At 40.8% G+C, this 21,230-nt stretch overlaps 1 protein-coding gene across 3 annotated transcripts in view; it reads left to right on the top strand.

Moving 5' to 3' along the window:
• The window catches only part of TRAPPC9 (trafficking protein particle complex subunit 9), a 528,840-nt gene that overhangs the window by 22,621 nt on the left and 484,989 nt on the right, over positions 1-21,230 (top strand). For all 3 annotated transcript variants that reach the window (XM_061995017.1, XM_061995018.1, XM_061995016.1), the window contains 3 exons: positions 1,634-1,759; positions 5,106-5,322; positions 9,380-9,523. In XM_061995017.1, coding sequence (XP_061851001.1) covers positions 1,634-1,759; positions 5,106-5,322; positions 9,380-9,523 — 487 coding nt within the window. The remainder of the gene's footprint in view (positions 1-1,633; positions 1,760-5,105; positions 5,323-9,379; positions 9,524-21,230) is intronic.

Below are 21,230 nucleotides of genomic sequence, written 5' to 3'. Positions count from 1 at the left end.
ATTTTAATTGTATTGCAGTATAGTTATTCTTTAATGGGTTTTTAATTTAAGGTGTATCTTTTGTTCAATAGTGAAGGTATCTTTTGATTAAGCTGTATATGTCTGTTGAAGGGAGACTCTAGAAAAGGTACAAGACAAATTGTGTGTGAGTTAATTCATGGTCAGGAGTGATGGAAGGTGAGAATTTTGGTGATATTTTCAGATAAATTTGAATCCATCAATATAACAATCCATCAATATGACAATCAAGTGTGCACTCAGCTTTTTGTTACTTTAAGGGTAAGTTGCTGATCTAGAAAGAGTATGATTTCATTAGAGGTATAAGATTATTGGACTTTGTTGAATTTAGGGCAGAATACTTAATTTTGATCATAATAGTGTATGTTTTACTCTCAAGAAGTAATAACTGTGCTTCACTGTAGCTTCACTTGCAAATAAAGAAGAGCTTTGTCTTGGGACTGATCTGTATCTGTTAAGACAATCATAGAATCACAGAATGGTAAGGGTTGGAAGGGACCTTTAGAGATCACCTAATCCAACCCCCCTGCAGAAGCAGGTCCACCTAGCTTTTGTCTGGTGAAGACCTACAGAGAGAGAGTAACTCCTGGCTCTGATGCTGAGGAAGCAGCCCTTTCAATGTACTTTTTGATGTTATCACTGAGCTGAAGCAACTTTTGTTGTGTCTTCTAAAATGGATTCAATCTCCAATGATTTGTTTTTACTGATAGAAATGAATGAGAGAGGAGTATGTAAGTGCTTTGGTGGAGTAACTCCTGTATTTCAGTCTGATCTTTATGTCCTCCATTAGATTTGAAATATGATAAATACTCAAACAGAGTTTAACTTAAGCAGGAGAGAGGCCAACTCAAATATGAAATATCAGTATTGTCTGAAGAAATAAGGAGATTAGATTGTTTGTCTAGAAAATTGCCTGCTTGTTGTCCAAGTTTAAGCAGATCAATGCACATTGTTTCCTGCCTTCCTTAAGCAAGCTAAATAACTCAAACAGTCCTTTACAGAAAGTGTTTTGTAAATAGATACTAGAAAACTCAGAATGGTTTTGCAATTCACTTGTGATACTGTTTCAACTAATGAGAAAACTGCAGTAAAAGTGTAGTCCTGTAGCTATTGCTCCAGCTTCATGTACTATATGGCATCTTTTATAGTAAGTAGAAAAGGCAAAATCAGTTATTCGTTTAATGTGATAGAGTTTTAGATGGTGATGAATTACTATCAGACTCAATTTTTTACTGACATACCTATTACAGTGTGAAGGTAGAATTTATGTCTTTACTGCAGACACACCACCCACACCCACTGTATGTTTGTGGATATCCAAAATGATACTAATATTCCCAACTCTTCTCCTTGTCTGAACTTTCAGACTGATGCTGTTCTGTAGCTCAGAATAAGAAAAGTGAGTGAAGAGGCTGCAAACTGCATGATAACATTTTAGATGACACCTTAATTTTCACTTGGGCATATGTTGATAATTTGCCAGTATAGTCACTAGCATTAAGAAATTGCTGGGTTTGGAAGATGTGACAGCTGATTTCTGTGTTGAGCAGAAATACTCATGGAAATCTAACAGGTGCAATACTTCAATATTATTCTAATTTTCTCCCTCTTCAAGTACAAGAATGCTGGTGTGATTGAACTGGAAGCCTGTGTGAAAGCAGTGAGAGTCCTTGCAATACAGAAAAGGAGCATGGAGGCCTCTGAGTTCCTTCAGAATGCAGTTTACATCAACCTTCGTCAGGTCAGTGTGGAAAGTCTCTTGGATTTTTTTTTTCTTGTTTGAGAGATTACACTGAAGTGTGAGAGTGATTTAGGTTTAGGAGACTCCAGTTTATTTTCTGTATCATGACCTTCCTTCCCACAGGGACTTTACTTCTTTTTAAAAGTCATATTAATACCAACTTGATAACCTTCTATGATGGCATGACTGGCTGGGTAGGTGAGGGGAGAGCAGTACATGTCATCTACCTTGATTTCAGCAAGGCCTTTGATGCTGTCTCCCATAATATCCTCATCAGAAAGCTCAGTGGCTTAGATGAGTAGACAGTGAGGTGGATGGAGAGCTGGCTGAATGACAGAGACCAGAGGGTGGTGATCAGTAGCACACAATCGAGTTGGAGGCCTGTGGCCAGTGGAGTTCCACAGGGATGGGTTCTGGGGCCAGTCTTGTTCAACATCTTCATCAACAACCAGGATGAGGGGACAGAGTGTACCCTCAGCAAGTTCCCTGATGACACCAAACTGGGAGCACTGACTGATTCCCCAGAGGCTGTGCTGCCATTCAGTGGGATCTCGACTGGCTGGAGAGTTGGGCAGAGAGGAACCTCATGAGGTTCAACAAGGACAAGTGCAGAGTCCTGCAGCTGGGAAGGAACAATCCCCTGCACCAGGACAGGCTGGGCGTTCACCTGCTGAAGAGCAGCTCTGCACAGAGAGATCTGGGAGTCCTGATTGATAATAAGCTAAATATGAGCCAGCAATGTGCCCTCGTGGCCAAGAAGGCCAATGGCATCCTGGGATGCATCAAGAAGAGTGTGGCCAGCAGGTTGAGAGAGGTTCTGCTCTTCCTGCATAAGATCATATCTGGAGTCCTGTGTCCAGTTCTGGGCTTTCCAGTTCAAGGGTGATAGAGAATTCTGGAGAGAGTCCAGCTGAGGGCTACAGGAATGATGAGAGGAATGATGAAAGGAAAGGCTGTGAGATCTGAGGCTGTTTGAGCCTGGAGAAGAGAAGGCTGCAGGGCAACCTTATCAACACTTAGAAATACCTAAAGGGTAGATGTTGAAGATAGTGTGTCTTTTTTTCTGTGGTGCCCAGTGACAGGACAAGGGGTAACATCTTACAGGATAAAGTGTATTCCCCTGCTAAACTGGAAAAGTATTTTCTTTCCATATATGCAATCTCCTACCCACTCCAGTAACAATATGTATTTGGTGTTTGCAGGTTATTACAGAGGTGCAGGGTATAAAGACTTGTCTTTGCACCTAGTTATGCAGAATAAATTGTAACATCTAATTACAAAAACTGTGAGATTATAGAACTTGAATATAGTAAGGAATAATTACAAAAATCAATAAAAATCTCTCTTGAAAGCCTGAGTTAAAACAAACCTGTGAAAAAACTGGCTCAGTTGCCTGGATAGTGAACTACAATCTTTGGACTGGAGAGTAACACTAAATTGTGCTGAGGGAAAACACAAATCTGCTGTCTTTGTGGTGAAGAAAACACAGTTTTCTGCAACTGCAGAGAATGTGTAAGTTTGTGGACAGTCATTAAACAACAAGATAGATAACAGTGTTAAAAACTTGCTCAGATATAGGATAAAAATAGGACGTTCTGCAGATCTGTTGCCTCTCTGATAGTTGTTTCAATTCTTACTGAGTGCTCATGTCTACTTAAATAGCGTGACTCTGTCTTTCCTTATCTTAAAAATGTAGTTTCTGTAGATGTGTGAACATTGACACTGTTGTGTACTTGAGGAATAGCTTTTGATAGTGTGCTTCTTTAAAGCTTTTCTAACTTTAGTACATGATCATGCACTGATCTGCCAGGGCCACCACTAACCCCTGTCCCTCAGTGCTATAGCTACACACCTTTAAATCCCTTCAGGGACAGAGACTCCACCACTGCCCTGGGCAGCCTGTGCCAGGGCTTGACAACCCTTTTGGTGAAGTAATTTTTAATGAAATCCAATATAAACCTCCCCTGGAACAACTTGAGGCTGTTTCCTTTTATCCTGTTGCTTGTTACTTGGGAAAAGAGAGCAACCTGCACCTTGCTCCAACCTCCTGTCAGGTAGTTGTAAGGTCCTGGTGCCTTCTGAAAACTCAGCTCCTTTGAAGTCTCCTTTATCCCTATGTATAAAAAAAGTGACTTGTGAAAACTTTTGTTATAATTACATTAGAATTTAGGTGACTCGAAGACAATTTGAAGCTTCATTTATAAGACCTGCTTATTTCTGTAGAAGTTAACCAACGTGGCTAACATCTTTTTACTTTCCAAGGCTTGAAGTATCTGAAGTTCAACGCACAGAAGCCACCGATTGATACTTTCAGTTTTGAAGAATGAGTTACAGAAACGCTATTTCTGTCTCTTGGTGCTATTTTCATATGAAGTTTGTCATTTTAAACGCCTTTGCAAAACGTGTTAGCAGTTCAAGAAGAATTTCAATCCTTTCTGTTGCTTTTGCTTGCGCATGGCAGATGCTGGGCGCTAGGTGTCAGCATCGGTCCACCTTCAGACCTCCATATTGCCTGTTACTTGGATGCAGACTTGAAGTAGTTCATAGCTTCCAGAGTTTCTATAGCAGTTTCTTCTTGGCTCTCTGATTCCAAAGTAAGATTGTCATTCAAGGCAGAGGGGACAGATGGTTACCTGGGGCTTGTGCCAATATATTGATAAACTAAAGAGGCACATGTTGGTAGTTACTCATCAAGATTGTTTCAACTTTGAGCCTAATGGGGCTTAACCTTTCCCTAAATTCTTCCTTGCTAGTTGTCAGTCTGCATATGTAGAGTGTTATGGAATGAAAACTTTGTGGTTTACAAGGTCAGATACATATAAAAGTTGAGGCAGTAGTTTATTTGCTTTTGTAAGATGAGATTTCAAGATTATTAATAAAAATTAATCTGAAAGGGATGAGAATGTTAAATTGAGGAAATCAGTAGATTCTGGAAGTGGTATTTGTTTGCTTTCTGATCACAGAATGATTTGGGGGCTACGATTCTGTAATAATAGAATTATTATATATATGAATATTGTCTTAAATATATTCCATAAAAGGTGGAGATGTTTAGATGTTGTTGGATGTTTTGACTCTTTACTTATGAAAGCTATGGACAAATAAACTTGCTGAAGAAATCTCTTTGCTTTGCTGCTTTTGTTAGCTGTTAAACTTGAAGCAAGCTTCAGTTTTCTTGGCAGCAGAAACTGTCACAACTGGCTCCATGCAAAATCACTGCCCTTGGGCATACGTCTACTACATTTATTTTTCTCTCAGGCTATTTTGTTTATAAACCCCCCCAGATAAACACTTGAAAATTTTGATTAAAAGCAATCTTCTTCTCTTTTCCCCTATTCCCCTTCAGCTTTCAGAAGAAGAAAAAATCCAGCGTTACAGCATTCTGTCGGAGCTGTACGAACGGATCGGTTTTCACCGCAAGTCTGCGTTTTTCAAACGGATCGCAGCGATGCAGTGTGCTGCACCCAGCATCCCAGAGCCTGGCTGGAGGGCCTGCTACAAACTGCTTTTGGAAACTCTCCCTGGCTATAGCTTATCGTTGGATCCAAAAGATTTCAGCAAAGGTAAGTGTCTCTGGGAAAGTATGGATAAGTCACTCAACTGGCACTCTGTAAGTCCTTGAAAGATAGAATTATTATGATTGGACCTTTAAGATCATTGAGTCCAACCACTAACCTCACACTGCCAAACCCATCACTGAACTAAATCATATGCCTCAGCACCTCATCCACACATGATTTAAAAATCTCTAGGGATGGGGACTCCACCACCTCCCAGGACAACCTGTTCCAATGCTTATTAACTCTCTCGGTAAAGAAGGTCTTCCTAATCTCCAAATAATTTAAGCAAAACAATTTACCTATCTGAAACAAACTGTGGCAAATAGAGCAATTCTTCCACTCTGTACCTTCACTTTTTCTTAGTGTTGCTGGAGAGAGTTCAGCACAGGGCCACAAAGATGATGGAGTGGGGCATCTCCCTTATCTTGAAAGGCTGAGGTAACTGGGGCTCTTTAGCTTGAAGATGAGGAGACTGAGAGGTGACATCGCTGATGTTTACAATTATGTAAAGGGTGGGTGTCAGGAGAATGAAGCCAGGCTGTTCTTAATGATGTCTAATGATAGGACAAGGGGCAATGGATACAAGCTTGAACATAAGAGGTTCCAAAGAAATACAGGGAAGAATTTCTTCCCTGTTGAGATGAGGGAGCACTGGAAGGGGCTGCCCAGATGGGTTGAGGAGTCTCCTTCTCTGGAGACATTCCAAACCCACCTGGATGAGTTCCTGTGTGACCTACTTTAGATGATCCTGCTCTGGCAGGGAGGTTGGGATAGATGATTTTTCAAGGTCGCTTCCAGCCCTTGAGATTCTGTGAATTTCAAATTACTCTAAGCCACTGCTTAATGTGTTGCTATATTCCTCTGTTGGCAGTAAATAATTATGTTTTATGAGAGCTTCATTTCTACTAGTTTCCAGAAATATCTTTGTTTTTACATACACACTTCTCAGTACAATTGTTGAGTATTTTTTCAATTAAAATGCCTTCAACTTGTGCATTAGAAATGTATTTCTTTTGGGATTTGTTGTTATTTGATCTTATAATAAAAACATGAATTATTCCTTTTTTTTTGGATAAAGGCAAATATACAGACATGTAACGTGATTACATCTGTATCTGTAGGGTCAAATATGTCACATTTTTGCACAGATTAGATCAGAATGATGTTGTCTGTAAGACTAGTGTTTGGTTGCTGTGTTTCTAGAGCTTTTAGATACCATTTGAACTACTATTTTATTGCATTTGTTAAAAAAAAACCACCCACAAAGGAAAAATAGTCCATAAAAACACATGCCAGTTCTTCTGCAGGGGGGTTGGACTGGATGATTTCTAAAGGTCCCTTCCAACCCCTACCATTCTGTGATTGTGATTCTTGTATCTGTTAAGTACTGTGTTCACTGTCTGCAAGTTATGTGCTGCTCAATGCCTTTTTTAGGTAAGCTGTGTTTGCACAGTTTTATCAATGTTATCTAAAACTGTATATAAAGTAATAATTTAAGAACTTGTCTTGATTTTAATATACTGTGCTGTATACATTTTTCCTGTGAAGGAAGAGGCAGCCAATGTGCTGCTTGGGAACTGCTTTTGGGTAAACCTTTTCATGTGGCCCAAAAAGTTGCATTCTTTTGTACAGTAGCATTTTTGGAGCTCATTCACTAAATTTGTAGATGCAGGAGAAGAGCCACAAGGAATGGGCTGACTATGTATTGGTGGAAAGGAGGTGGAATTCACCAGTACAACTCTGAATCAGTTTAACTATGAGTGAACAGTGGCTCAAATGTTCTTCTCATGTTCTTGACAGTACATCGACCTACTGTTGGGATTCCAGTTTGGTGTTGTCTTCTAAGTTAAGTTCTTGGTTTAGTTGTTTCAGCGTGTGTTAGGTCACTTAGCCATTGAAATGATGGAGCTATCTAGCCAATTCAGTCAATGGAGAATATGGAAAAAATCATGAGTAGTCACTAGGAGACATTTTCCAAGCTCTCTCAGCTCCATTGAGGACATAGCAATGTCACAACCCACCATATGTGAGAATGGCTAAGATTTTATTACAAACTGGTGTGATTTTAGCAGTCATGGAAAGAAAGAATCACAGAATCATAGAATGGTAGGAGTTGGACCTTTAGAGATCATCTAGTCCATCCTCACTGCTAAAGCAGGTCCACCTAGATCAGGTCACTCAGAAATACATCCAGGTGTTCCATTGTCCTGTCAATAGATACAATAGAAAAAAGTGATTCTTCAACCTCCTGACATCCATCATTTAGATATTTGTAAGTATCTTTGAGATTCCCCCCTTAGTCTCCTCCAGACTAAACAGCCTCAGTTCCCAGAGCCTTTCCTCATCAGACAGATGTTCTACTCACTTGATCATAATAGTGGCCCTGCACTGGCCTCTCTCCAGCACTTCCCTGTCCCTCTTGAGCTGAGGAGCCCAGAACTGGACACAGGACTCCAGATGAGGCCTCATCAGGGCAGAGTAGAGGGGGAGCAGAACCTCCCTTGACCTGTTCACCACACTCTTCTTGATGCATCCCAGGATGCCATTGGCCTTCTTGGCCATGAGGGCACATTGCTGGCTCATGTTCAGTTTTTTGTCAGCCAGCACTCCCAGGTCTCTCAGGTCTCTCTCTGCAGAGCTGTTCTCCAGCAGTTCAACCCCCAGCCTGTCCTGGTACATGAGGTTGATCCTTCCCAGCTGCAGGACTCTGCACTTGTCCTCGTTGAACCTCATGAGGTTCCTCTCTGCCCAACTCTCCAGCTGGTTGAGATCCCACTGAATGGCAGCACAGCCTCTGGAGAATCAGCCAGTCATCCCAGTTTGGTGCCATCTGGTCACTCTGTCCCCTCATCCAAGTGGCTGATGATGTTGAACAAGACTGGCCTCAGAACTGATCCATGTGGAACTCCACTGGCCACAGGCCTCCAACTCGATCATCACCCTCTGGGCTCTGTCATTCAGCCAGCTCTCCATCCACCTCACTGTCCACTCATCCAGAGCTGGATGTAGACTTGACAAAATAATACAGTCTAGGAAGAGGGAATATGCAGGGAAGTATATGCTGTGACTATGATGGAAAAGAAGGCTGGGATGGGACTGTGTTGGCAAAAGAGATTGCACAAGTTTTACCAGAAGTCTTGATGAAAAAATAAAAGGCATGGTTGGTGTTTATCATTTTTACCTTGTCTTTATATTGCACTGAGCTGTTTTGTCAGATTTTACCCTGAAAAGGGCTGTTTTGTATGGAAATATCAGTGCAAAGTGTAAGGACTACTAAGAATGACATTTCACATGAGAAATAGTGGCTCTTGTTTGCAAAAGGTAAACTCTTAAGGTTTAGTTGCAGTAAATATTTATAGAAAAGTTTGCTGAATGCTGAAGGGTAACATTAGAAGGAAGGCTGCCTAAAAGTTTATGAAGAATTGAACATCTTGGAATAGCTTATTTAAAAATGATTGCTCTTGCTTACCACTAAAAGCAAGTTAAGTTTCATAAAGAGTACTGCACAATGTATTTTTTACAGGAAAGTTACATTATGATGATTTGTTTATTTCTACCACAGATACTTTGGAAATCTGAAATAATTTATAGTCACAAAGTTAGTTTTTCAAGATTGAAAATCAGGAAATGTACCTCATGTCCTGTAGTTTTATTGCTTTTTACTGACTTTTAAAGGCCCAAAAAACCAGTTACAGAAAATATCTTTTGCCTGATCTCCAAAGCGAGTTAAGAAATACTTGATCTGGATAAAAATGAAGTTTCTGCATGAAATGTCATGTGAGTTTCTTGTTCAGAGAGCTTAAAATATCTAGGAAGGTAAAGATTTTGTGTATCATCTTGTTTTTACTACAAGGGAGAGGTTACTTTCATGTTCTGAATTCTAAGGATAAATTTATTAGTTGATAGGCAAACATATAAACCAAAAATTCCTTTCACCCTTTAATATTCAGGCAGATTCAAAGACCCAAATTCTGCATTAAATCACTGCTTAGTACATAATGAAAACCAAACCCAGTTGCTGTGTGCTTTAACCAGTGTGAAATGACTGCTTCCTTTGCAGGAACTCACAGAGGATGGGCTGCGGTACAGATGCGTTTGCTTCATGAACTCGTGTACGCTTCCAGAAGGATGGGCAATCCTGCTCTATGTGTCAGGCACCTGTCTTTCCTCCTCCAGACCATGCTGGATTTTCTTTCTGATCAAGGTATGATTTTTAAAAGAAAGAGATATTTACACTTCCTTCTGTCCTACAGCCACATGATGAAATCTACTGAATTTGAGAAGTAACAGAGAACACAGAAGGTGGGGAATTCTGTGTCTGCGTGAAATAGCTTGTTGATGGTAATTAATTCCATATACAGGGTTATTAGTTTTAAGTATTTGTATTCTTGATATGTAGTGTCAAAAATAAAATTTCATGTAGTGTTTTCCATCTGTAGATTGACTGCCTCAAGCCCAATGCTCCATTTCCTCAGTTAAATACTAAGAATATGCTCAAAGGGCTTAATTTGTGTGTGGATTTGAAACCCAAAGTATTAGTTAAAAATAGTAGCAGCTTTCATAAGTGGTATTGATGAAGAGATTGTGAGGAGTTGAGGCTGAAAAGAAAATTCATAAGAGTGTACAGTTGTTCAGACTGAATCTACAATGAATTTTCTGATGAAGTCTGTTAGAGAGGTCTGGGAGTGCTGGTTGAGAATAAACTGAACATGAGCCAGCAATGTGCCCCCGTGGCCAAGAAGGCCAATGGCATCCTGAGATGTATCAGGAAGAGTGTGTCCAGCAGGTCAAGGGAGGTTCTGCTCTCCCTCTACTCTGCCCTGGTGAGACCTTATCTGGAGTCCTGTGTCCAGTTCTGGGCTCCTCAGCTCATGAGGGACAGAGAACTTCTGGAGAAAGGCCAGCACAGGGCCACCAAGCTGATCAGGGGACTGGAGCATCTTTCTTATGAGGAAAGACTGCAGAACCTGGGGCTGTTCAGTCTGGAGGAGACTGAGGGAGGACCTCATTAATACTCAGAAGTATTTAAAAGGTGTTTGTCAAGAGGATGGGGCAGCCCATTTTTCTGTAGTGTCCAGTGATAAGACAAGGGCTAATGGAAAAAAGCTGGAACACAAGAAGTTCCAGCTATAGAAAAACCTTTTACTTGTAAGGGTGATGGAGCCCTGACTCAGGCTGCCCAGTGAGGGTGTAGAGTCTGCTCTGGAGATTCCCAAACCCACCTGAACACATTCCTGTGTGACCTTGTCTAGGTGGATCTGCTTGAGCAGGGAGGTTGGACTTGGTGATGTGTAGAGGTGCCTTCAAACTCCCACCATTCTGTGATTCTATGAAACATAGCATTGGATACAGAATTAATCTAAGGGAGTAGGCACAATCCTTTTCTCCGTATTTGGGACAATGAAGCTGTGGTAGCTAAACGCGGTGGAATTTAATTTAACAGCCTTTGGCTCAGGCAGCAGGCTCAAGCTTCTGTAAGTTCCTGTGGTTTCTTAATTTTTTTTTCTCAAGTTCAGCAATAAATTTCTCTGTGATTTACATTTGTAAATGAATGTGTCTGTTAATGATTTTCAGAAATGACAATGGTGCGTGTGAGGACCCTTTTGTGGGAGAGAGTCTTGAAACATTTAGAAAATCACTTTGAAAAGCAAAAAGTGACAACTGTTACATTTGTGTTATGTTTCTTATCAAAAATATTTCTAACAAAATATCACTACTATTAATGAGATTGAACTAATGATGGAAGGTTTTAAAACATAATTTTCAGTTAACTAGGTAAAAAGTGCTTTTTTCCCCCAGTTATCCCTTTGTTTACAATAAAGAGGATGGGAGTAAAATGGTGGAGGTTTGGGGGTTTTTTTTCTTCCCTTTTCTCCTTTAGTTACAGACAAATTTCTGTCCTTGGTGACTTTGCTGGCAGGCTTTAGATTTTTGCCTGCCAGTGAATTCCTTCTGTTTAGTTGCTTAAATCAGTAGCAGATGAAGGAAAGGAACTGATAAGGTGGAATAACTTATCTTTTTGACTGTACATCTTATTTGCTGTCAAAAGGTCCTTGGGTTTTCCAAGGCTTTTAATGAAGATTTGTTGATTAATGTCTGGAAGATTTGGCTGCAGACAAGGTTTTAAGGTCTTCTGTTGTACATGTCCACTTATGATATTACGAATCATGGAATGGTAGGGGTTGGAAGGGACCTTTAGACATCATCCAGTCCAACCCCACTGCAGAAGCAGGTTCACCTAGATCAGGTCGCATAGGAACATGTCCAGGCAGGTCTTGAAGACCTCCAAGGAAGGAGACTCCAAAACCTCCTTGGGCATCTCTAATCCTAAAAAGGTTTGAAAACAGAGTAGTGACTTTTGTGTTTTTTGTCTTCAGACATTGTATGTCCAAGTAAAGCTTCCAGTTTCATAAGACTGATGGTAACTGTGATGATTAATGTCTTAGAAAAATCCAACCAGGTGTTTTCCTATGTGTTTGAAAAGTAGCCGCATCTTTTTCTTCTTCTTCCCTGAAGACATCCAAAACAGAACTTGCTGTTGTGGTTGAAGTCTTATTGATAGCATGTTGTTCAGACACAGTTAGTGGCGTTCCAAGCTAGCTTGAGTGTAGATGACAGTGCCAGAAATGTATTTCTGGTTTGTAGTCTTTTCGTGATTCTTCAGAGGCTGAGAGCACGTGTTGTTGTGCAGGTGTTCATTAGGCAGAGAAAGTTACTTTAAATTTACAGTTGTTTAAAAGATATCAGAATATTAGAAATAAAATCCCTTCAACTTTGGTTTCTAGTAAAGGACAAAACCAAGCTGATTCGAATTATGCTACATATTGGAAATCTGTGAACTCTTTCTCTTATTACTATGACATTTTTAGAAGCAATGTAGTTACTGTTCTTCTCTGATAATCACATGACTGAAACTTCTAAGTTTTTTTTAACCAGTTAAAGGTTTAATTAGAAAACTGGAGCAATACAGTAGCACTGCAGTTCAAGAATGCTAAGAGTTTACAATCTTTTTCGTGCTGCATAGAAAGATGTTGCAAAGTTATCAGTTGCTAGGTGAAGGAAATCTTCCTCTTCTTAAAACTAAGATATTACTTGATTGTGTTTTTCCATAATTCAAATAAACATCTTTTTAAAGTTTGTAGTTGATAACACTTGTTAAGCCCTACACTTGTATTTAAAATTCAAGTAGTTTGCAGATCACCATTAAAAATAGAGTGAATAGAAATGAAAACTCTGAGCTTGAAAGAGTGTTACCTGCTAATATTTGGCTCTGGAACTTAATCTTCTAGCCCTTCTTTGACTGTCTCTAGATACAGGAAAGGGATAGTTCTAGTTTGTTAATTGAATTCTGTTCATTTACTAGTTCAGTTGAAGTTGAGGTACCAGGACTTGAGGACAACAGAAAGAACTGATTTCTTTGTTTCAAGTAGAAGTGCAGAAGAAGAGATTTAGTAGTTCTAATGAAAGCTATATTAATTAGAAGCTCCTGCTTCTAATCACGAAACACAAATGTGTAGTCAAAAGTGCTTTGTGTTTAAAACATACTTTAATCATGTTTTAATTAAATAAGGCTTAATAATAATTTTAAAATACAACTTTTGTATATGTTTACTTGAATTACAATTTCTAAGCATGCAGCCAGGCATATCTGAATGAAAAGTATCATCAAGTAAATGGGAGAAGTCAGTCATTATTTTATCAACATGGAAGCTAGGAGTCTGATTTGAAATGAGGCTAGTTAGTTACATGAATATGTAAGATGCAGTCTTCTACTTAGCAAAAAAAAAGGTACCAAATTCTACATAAAAGCTCTCTACATTCAGGCCATTATGTTTTAATGTTAACAAGCCCTTGAATTACTCCTTCTTTGCAATTGCACATTTAAATTCTTATTTAAAGTTTCTTGGAATAATAAAGCTTATCTCTTTTGCATAATGGTTTTTGAAGCAAAACACTGTGTGTACAGCTGAACACTGAGTTTGATTTAGGTAAGGTCAGATACTTGGAAACCACCCCTAATATTTGATTGTGGGTTTTGATTTTCACTGTTCCAACGTTATGTCTGTCCACACAGGCAAGGCACAGGAAGTAGCAGGGAGGGGCTGAGATCATGAACTTGGTCAGGGGTTGTTTTTACATTTATCTCAGGTAGCATCTACATGCTGTAGCTGCAGTTCGGTCGGTAGGATGAGTGAAACATAGCTGTGCCAGAGAAAAAGGTTTTTGTTCAGTTGAAAGGTCCTGAGATGAATTTTCAGAAATACCCCTGGTTGTCTAAACATCACTGATGTGATTCTGGACTCCATGGTAGCAGGATTCTATCCCTACTGCAGTACTGGCTGTTGCTTGGAACTTGAGAATCATTGGACACAGTCATGATCCATGCCATGCACACCTTAGAGGTTTGTAAGTTTGGCTCTGTATTGGGTTTGAGTGGTGAGGTTTTGCTAGTGAGGGGGCTACAGTGTTGGCTTCTGAGAGGAGCTGCTAGAAGTTTCCCTTGTGTCTGATAGAGCAATGCCAAGGTGGACCCACCTCTGGCCAATACCAAGCCAATCAGCAATGGTGGTGTAGCACATTTGTGATAATATATTTAAGAAAGGGGGAATAAAAGAACCAAACCAAAGCCAGCAATTTCAGTGGGAGAGAGGAGTGAGATTGTGAGCACAACAGCTCTGCTGATACCAATGTCAGTGGAGAGGGAGGGAGGAGGTGCTCCAGGCCTGGAGCAGAGGTTCCCCTGAAGCCTATGGTGCAGCCCCTGGTGAGGCCTTGCCCCTGCAGGCATGGGGGCTCCAGTGGAGCAGAGACCCAGCTGCAGCTTGGGAGGACCCCACACTGGGCACAGGTGGATGCTGAAGGGCACTGTGACCCCATGGAGAGCTCACAGTGGAGCATGTTTGCTGACAGGACCTGTGGAGCTGTGGACTGGGAGGTGCCCATTCTGGAGCAGGTTTGTTCCTGAAGGACTGCACCTTGTGGGAAGGAACCCACATTGGAGCAGGTCGTGAAGAACTGCAGCCTGTGGGAAGGACTCAGGTCAGACAAGATTGTGGAGGACTGTTTCCCATGGGGGGAACCCCACACTGGAGCAGAGGAAGAATGTGAGGAGTCCTCTCCCTGAGGAGGAAGGTTTGTCAGAAGTGAAATGTCATGAACTATGGGGAACTTCCATTCCCCATAGCCTTGTGCTGCTGTGAGGGAGGAGGCAGAGAAAAACGAGAGAAAATTAAGCCTGGAAAGAAGGGAGATGTGGGGGGAAAAGTGTCTTAAGTTTTTTCTTCCCTTCTTATCCTGTTCTGCTTTGATTGATAATACATGAATTTTTTCCCAAGTTGATTCTGTTTGGCCCATGGTGGTAACTGCTGAATGATCTGTCCCTGTCCCTGTCTCAACCCACGAGCCTTTTGTTCTATTTTCTCTCTCCTGTCCAGTTGAGGAGGGGGAGTGATAGAGCAGCATCAATCCACCACATGGAAACCATCTCTCACCTTTCAGAAGACGCTTATTCTCAGCCTGTGCCGAGTTCAACCTCCATGATGAAGAATTTCTGCTGAAATTTATGCTGAATGTTATTTCAGTTTCCTTCATCCTCTAGATCAGTTGTGATGGACTTGTCATTTTTGCCTGGGCAGACCACTGACACCTTGACAGCTTAGAGTTGGTGGTAGCTAGAAGACCAGGGACTGCATGCCAATAATCTGAGATTGCTTTCAGAAGCCTTTCATCCTCCTCTCAAGGCTGCTGTGCTCAGGTGATAGCTGACATGTCAGCTGCTGGGGTGAGGTCTGTGCCTTCCTGCAAAGAAGTGATGAACCCGATCTAAAAAAAGAACAATCCCCAAACCTTGTTTATCTTTAGGAATGACGGTTAAGCCTGGACTAGTGTAATTTGATGATGTCACACATGGTGTCTGACAGCTCTTAAAATATGCCTTTCTATCCCTTGGCTTGAAGGAGGAAACTAGGCAGTGTTTTGCAGACATTTCTAGAAAGTATTGCATGTGCATTCACTTGGTGATACTTAAATTTCAAATTGCTATGTAAGTAGTAAGACAGAATATTAAACCAGGCTTATAAAAATTGACAGCTAGACCAAAAGCACCCTTAAGTGTAAAGCAATAAAGCAAATGGCATTGAGGAAAGAGATTATTAATCCTGTGGCTTTTCAAAGCAGTTTAAGCTGTTGGGAAAGTGGCAAAAATAGTAATATCACAATTTGTTGGTGAGCCAGAGTTTTGTAGAAGAGTTTCTAGAGGAGACTTGTGATATTGTTTGTTGAGTGTGGAAAGTAAGAGACCATGTCTCAAAAACCTTCTCTTAGAAGATCTGCTTATGCTGACTGTCACATGTAATCCCCTGAAGCGTGAGTAATGTCAGCACCCACTGCTTTGCTCCGTAGCTTCTTTCCTTTTATGCTCTGATATTTGATAACGTAAACTTAGCTAGTCATCACTTTGCAATGTTTTGTAGTCATAAGGAACACTATTCCTGAATACTGCATTTAAATTAGGAGACTTCCTCTAAGATCCTCTGCAGTGTGTAAGTTCATTTTTACAAAGTTAAAAGTTAACTGATTTCCAGTGCTGAAAAGAATGAAGATTTCTTCAGACTGAACAGGGAATACAATGCAAATTAAAACTTGATGTAAACTTCTGAGTTGAAATGAGGTTTATTTAGCTGATACTATTGGACTGTTTTGATGTGTTGCATTGTGATTTAGTTGAGAAAGCACCTGCAAGTTATTTTTTCTTAATGTATAAGGGAGTGTCATGGGTTTGTGTGGAGCTTTTCCTGGTAATGGGGAAGGGGCTGTAAAGATGGCTCCTGTGAGAAGTTGCTGTTCAAAAATCTCCCCAGCTTAGTCAGACCCACCCTGGGGCTGACCTAATTAAGTGCCTCTACGAGCACTTTTTAAGAAGAAGAAGCTGGAAGAGGAGGGTTCTTCCTGCTCCTTCTTACAGAATAATAGAATCGTAGAATGGTAGGGGTTGGAAGGGACCTTTAGAGATCATCCAGTCCAACCCCCGTGCAGAAGCAGTTTCACCTAGATCAGGTCACATAGGAACATGTCCAGGCGGGTCTTGAAGACCTCCAAGGAAGGAGCCTCCACACCCTCCCTGGGCAGCCTGTGCCAGGGCTCCCTCACCTGAACAGTGAAATAGTTTTTTCTTATGTTTAAGTGGAACTTTTTGTGTTCCAGCTTCATCCCATTACCCCTTGTCCTGTTGCTAGCTACTATAGTTCTTCCTTCCTCTCTGGCTGATGGTGATGCAAGGAGTTGGGAGAGAGAGAGAGAGAGAGAAGCAACTTTGCAGACTCCAAGGTCAGCGGGAGAAGAGAGGAGGAGGTATGTTAGAGCACAGACTCCCCTGCATCTTGTGGAGAGGACTGGTGGAGATAAGATTTGTTTGCACTTCATTAAAGACCCTGAGCCAGAGGCAGTGACTATGACCAGAGGAGGCTGTGTCTGGTGTGAGGGACCCCTGTATCGGCAGAAGCTGCAGCTGTTGGGAACAACCCACACCAGAGAAGTCGTTAAGGACTGTGTCCCAGGGGAGGAACCTCATGTTGGAGCAGGGGAAGAATGCCAGGAGTCATCCACATCTGAGAAGACAGAAGCAGCAGAGCCCATCTGTGAGAGACTGACCACATTCCCCACTCCCTGCCCCCCTGAGCCATTGGGGGGGAGGAGGTAGAGATATGGGGAGCAGTGAGCTGGGCCTGGGAAAAAAGGAGGGATGGGGGAGGGAGATCTTAAAGTGCTGGTTGTAATTTTCTTATCAAGCTGCTCTGTATTGGCTTTTTGTTTTCTTGTAGGTAGTAGAATAAACTTTCCTTACGTTCCTTTCTAAGTCAAGTAGTGGAGTCTGTTTTACCCTGAACCATAATTGTCAGCGAGCCCTCCCTGCCCTTCCCTCAATCCACAACATCCTTGGTTATCTTTTTTTCCTCCCACCTCTCTGGGGCCTCCACTGTTCTAAGGAGGATGTGGGTGGATGGGGGGCACTGAGTGAGACACTGTTGTGGTACTTCATTGCTGACTGGGCAAAACCACGACAGGGAGCTAGTTTGGTTGCTCTTATTAAAATTACTTCATTTCAGAGTGGACATTGACATCTTCAATATAACTCCCAGCAAATATTGATAACATGTTAGGTTCTTAGCCATTAATTTGAAATCTTTCTGCAGCTTCAGCAAAGTGCTCTCTCTTATCTGTGTACACATACATTAAAAAGTATGTGTGTGTGTATTTAAAAGAAGGTAATTGAACAGCCTTGTTACCTGTGTAACTTGTTTGATGTGTAGCAATGGCACAGCATGGTGTATGAATGAATGCAAATCCTTTCTGGCATACTGTAGTGAAAGATTTCAGAGGTACATGAGACAGAAGGAAGCTTCTTAGAAGCCACTTAACTCTTCTCACTCTTCATGGTACCATGAACTTGGCTGCTTTTCATTTAGTTCTGAATTTTCTTCAGTTCTGCACTATGAAACTTCAGCACTGTTATGTGCTCTTGCTTCTGAGAGTTGTTGATCTGCAAAACTTTTTCCTGCCTTTTTAAAACCCATGGTAGTTCTTTAGGGGGGCTTTCTGTGGTGGTGTGTTTTTAAGTTCAAAATAGTAGCAGTGGGGTAGAACGCTCTGAGCTGGTTTTATTCTTTTAAAATCTTTCTCTGGAATCAGTGTTTTCTAGAGACAAGCTGGCATATTAAAAAACTTTCCTCAAACAGCTTTGTTAAGAAGGTGTAATTTGTTTTCCTGAAATACACATCTTTTAGACTGTGTATGAAGTGAATCATGGAATTACAGATCTGTTTAGGTTGGAGAAGACCCTTGCGGTCATTGAGTCATGGTGTTAACCCAGCACTGCCATGGCCACCACTGAGCCATTTCCCTCAGTGCCACAGCTACACAGCTTTTGAATACCTCCAGGAATGGGGACTCCACCACCTCTCTGGACAGGGCTTGACAAACACTCTCAGTGAAGTTTTTTTATCTGCAATCTAAACCTCCTGTGGAGCAACTTGTGGCCATTTCCTATTGTCCTGTCACTTGTTGCTTGGAAGAAGAGACTGACTCCCACCTTGCCACAGCCTCCTGTCAGGGAATTGCAGAGAGTGAGAAGGTCTCCACTCGACCTCTTCTTCTCCAGACTAAACACTCCCAGCTCCCTCAGCCTCTCCTCACAGCACTTGTGCTCAAGTCCCTTCCCCAGCTCCGAGGCCCATGTCTGGGTATGTGCCGGCACCTCAGTGTCCGTCTTGTGAGAGGTCCAAAAGTGAATAAAGCACTCGAGGTCCGGCCTCACCAGTGCCCAGTACAGGGGGACAATCACTGCCCTGGTCCTGCTGGTCACACTGTTGCTGACACATTGACCTTCTTGGCCACCTGGACACACCACTGGCTCATATTCAGCTGTCTGTCATCCAAAGCTTTCCAGCTAAGAGGAAAACCACAATGCCTATTCATGTTTATCTGTTTCAAATAATGATCTGCTTACCCTTGTGTCCCTTGAGTAACTCTGGTTCAGATCCTAGTTCAGCAAATGTATTTTTTTAAAGTAGTACAAATGAATGAGACTGAGTAAACCAGCAGCTGTACTAGGAGATTTCAATTAATTTGCTTAGCACAAAATGTCAAGACCAAGAGTTTTGTAAGTCACATTTTATACAGAAGCAAAAAAATATGTACTGTGAATTAAATGAAGATCGATCCAAATTGTCTAGTGTTATAAACAAACCTGAAAGTCTTTCACACATGATTCACCTTTGTTTAGACTTGTATGGTGATGAGCCACAGACAATAACGAGCCAACTCCAGTCAATACCACATCCAAATTCTTAGGTGAAACAGATCAATCATTACAGTTAAAGAGTGCATTTTTTTACAACAACCAATCCTATTGATTTCTTTGAAGTCAAATGTGAACAAAAAGAGGTTTCTGAGCTTTAATTATTCCTATCTTGATGCAGTTGCCTCTGCTGTTTTAAGAAGACTGATTTGATTAATTGAGGGAGGGGATACAAGTGTTCCAATGAAGACAAGTTGCAAAGTTTTTGTTCCAGGAAAAAAAAAAAGAGATTACTTTGGGGAAGACACACTTTAATTGGCAATATGAAGACACGAAGAATTTGTGCTGTATTTTTAAGAGCTCATGTTCTTGTACTGAAGGAAGCTATTTTAGGAGGTGCTCTATTACTAAAATTCAAATACATTTTATACAACACTTAAGCACAACATTGCTCTCTTTAGCCTAAGTACAAATGAAGGCACTGGAATCGAAGCTGCTAGTGAAAGTGACACTTTCTGGAAAGATCCATGTTTAAAAGAGGGTCATCCATGTATTTTGGTGCACTCTGCATATGGGCTGCATTTCTGTTGAGTATGACTGGATGTGCTAAGAAAAATGAGACCTAGGAGTGATACTGAAGAGACGTGTTTTTTCAAAAGGATGGGAAAAGCTCAGCTATGTGTTAGTGGAGGGAGATGGTGTTGTCATTGTAAGTTTTCAGGCAGTTGTCTAGTTTTTTTTTTAAACAATTCAACTGTCATTTTCCCAAGCAAGAGTCTCTTTTCTTCATATCACCAGTGCAGCCATTGTGAGACTTTCCATCATGATAATCCTCTCTGGCCAAATTCCTGTGACTTTGTGTAACAGGAAATAGAGAAGGTCCCACAGAAATTAGTATGGTGTTTTTACTATCTTCTCTCTCTGTGCTCTTCTACCCCAAAATACAAAATCACATGTGTTTAACAGTTATGCCATTGTATCTGTATGTTATTACAAAGCCTGCTTTGCAACAGTCCATAATATAATGGAAGTTATTTAAGCTTAATTTGCACCACTTTATGTTAAGGTAGGTATTTTGGTGTTTCTTAACCTGAAAAAAAACCCCATTGAAATAATTCAGTGGTTTCCATACTCATTTTTATATGTACAAAATGCATTTTTGTATTATTCAAAGGATCCAAACGTTTCAGCTTCTGAGATATGGTGGAAAACTCAATACTGAATATTTAATGGCGTATTTCTGACTTCAACTATGGCAATTTTGCATGAGATTTTATCTAAAAATACTGTTGTGCTAGCTGTGAATGTTGTGCTGGCTCTGAGTTAATGTGTACACTTTTTATAGAACTATTAAAAACCTTGTAATAGGAGACCACGGTGCTTTCAGTCAGTCTCTTCCCACTCTCTCCCTGTGGTGGTCATCTTAAATGCAGAAAAGGTTATTCTGACACACACAAAACTCTTCTTTTGTCTCTGTTGAAAAGATGATCTTTTCCCCTCTTTTCTTCCTGCAAAGTCAGTAGTAAAGCTACAAATTTCTTTGTTAAGGAAGAGCTGTTGCACAACAAATAACTGAATCCTTTTGCTCTCATTCTCTTTGTATGGATGGAGCCACTTTCTTTGATCTTGTTCATGATCATCTGCTCATTAAAGCAGGTCTAGCTCTGTGGGTAGCATAGTTTAATTATTTTCTTGCTGCTTCTGCTCTTTTCCATGTCAAGCTGTGAATTTCATTAGTTTTAGTCTCCACTCTATTTGTTTAGAGATTTATTTTGCTTGATTTCACAAAGAAACAGGATTCCTATAATATGCTGTCTGCCAGTGCCTTTCTGGTTTCCCCCATAAGAACAGCTTTTGAGACCATTGACAAAACATGGCATGGAGAATGCATCAGAGGTGTTAATTTTGTGCCAGTTTCATGACAGTTGTTTATACATATAAAAATCAGATACTAACAGTGCCCTGAGGTGGAAAAGGAAATAACAGAGTATTAATCCTCTCTCACTTGGGTCATTTAGTCATCCAGTTGGCCAGTCAGCTTGCATATGCTTCCTGTCTAGCTGGTGATCTAATGAAGGAGTTTGAAATGTAGCTGTTCAGGGCAATATAAAAGCAT

This window comes from Colius striatus, chromosome 4 (genome assembly GCF_028858725.1).
Source record: "Colius striatus isolate bColStr4 chromosome 4, bColStr4.1.hap1, whole genome shotgun sequence".
Classification (NCBI taxonomy): Eukaryota; Metazoa; Chordata; class Aves; order Coliiformes; family Coliidae; genus Colius; species Colius striatus.
Note: the sequence above shows the minus strand (reverse complement) of the source record. Positions and strands in the feature narration are given on the sequence as shown.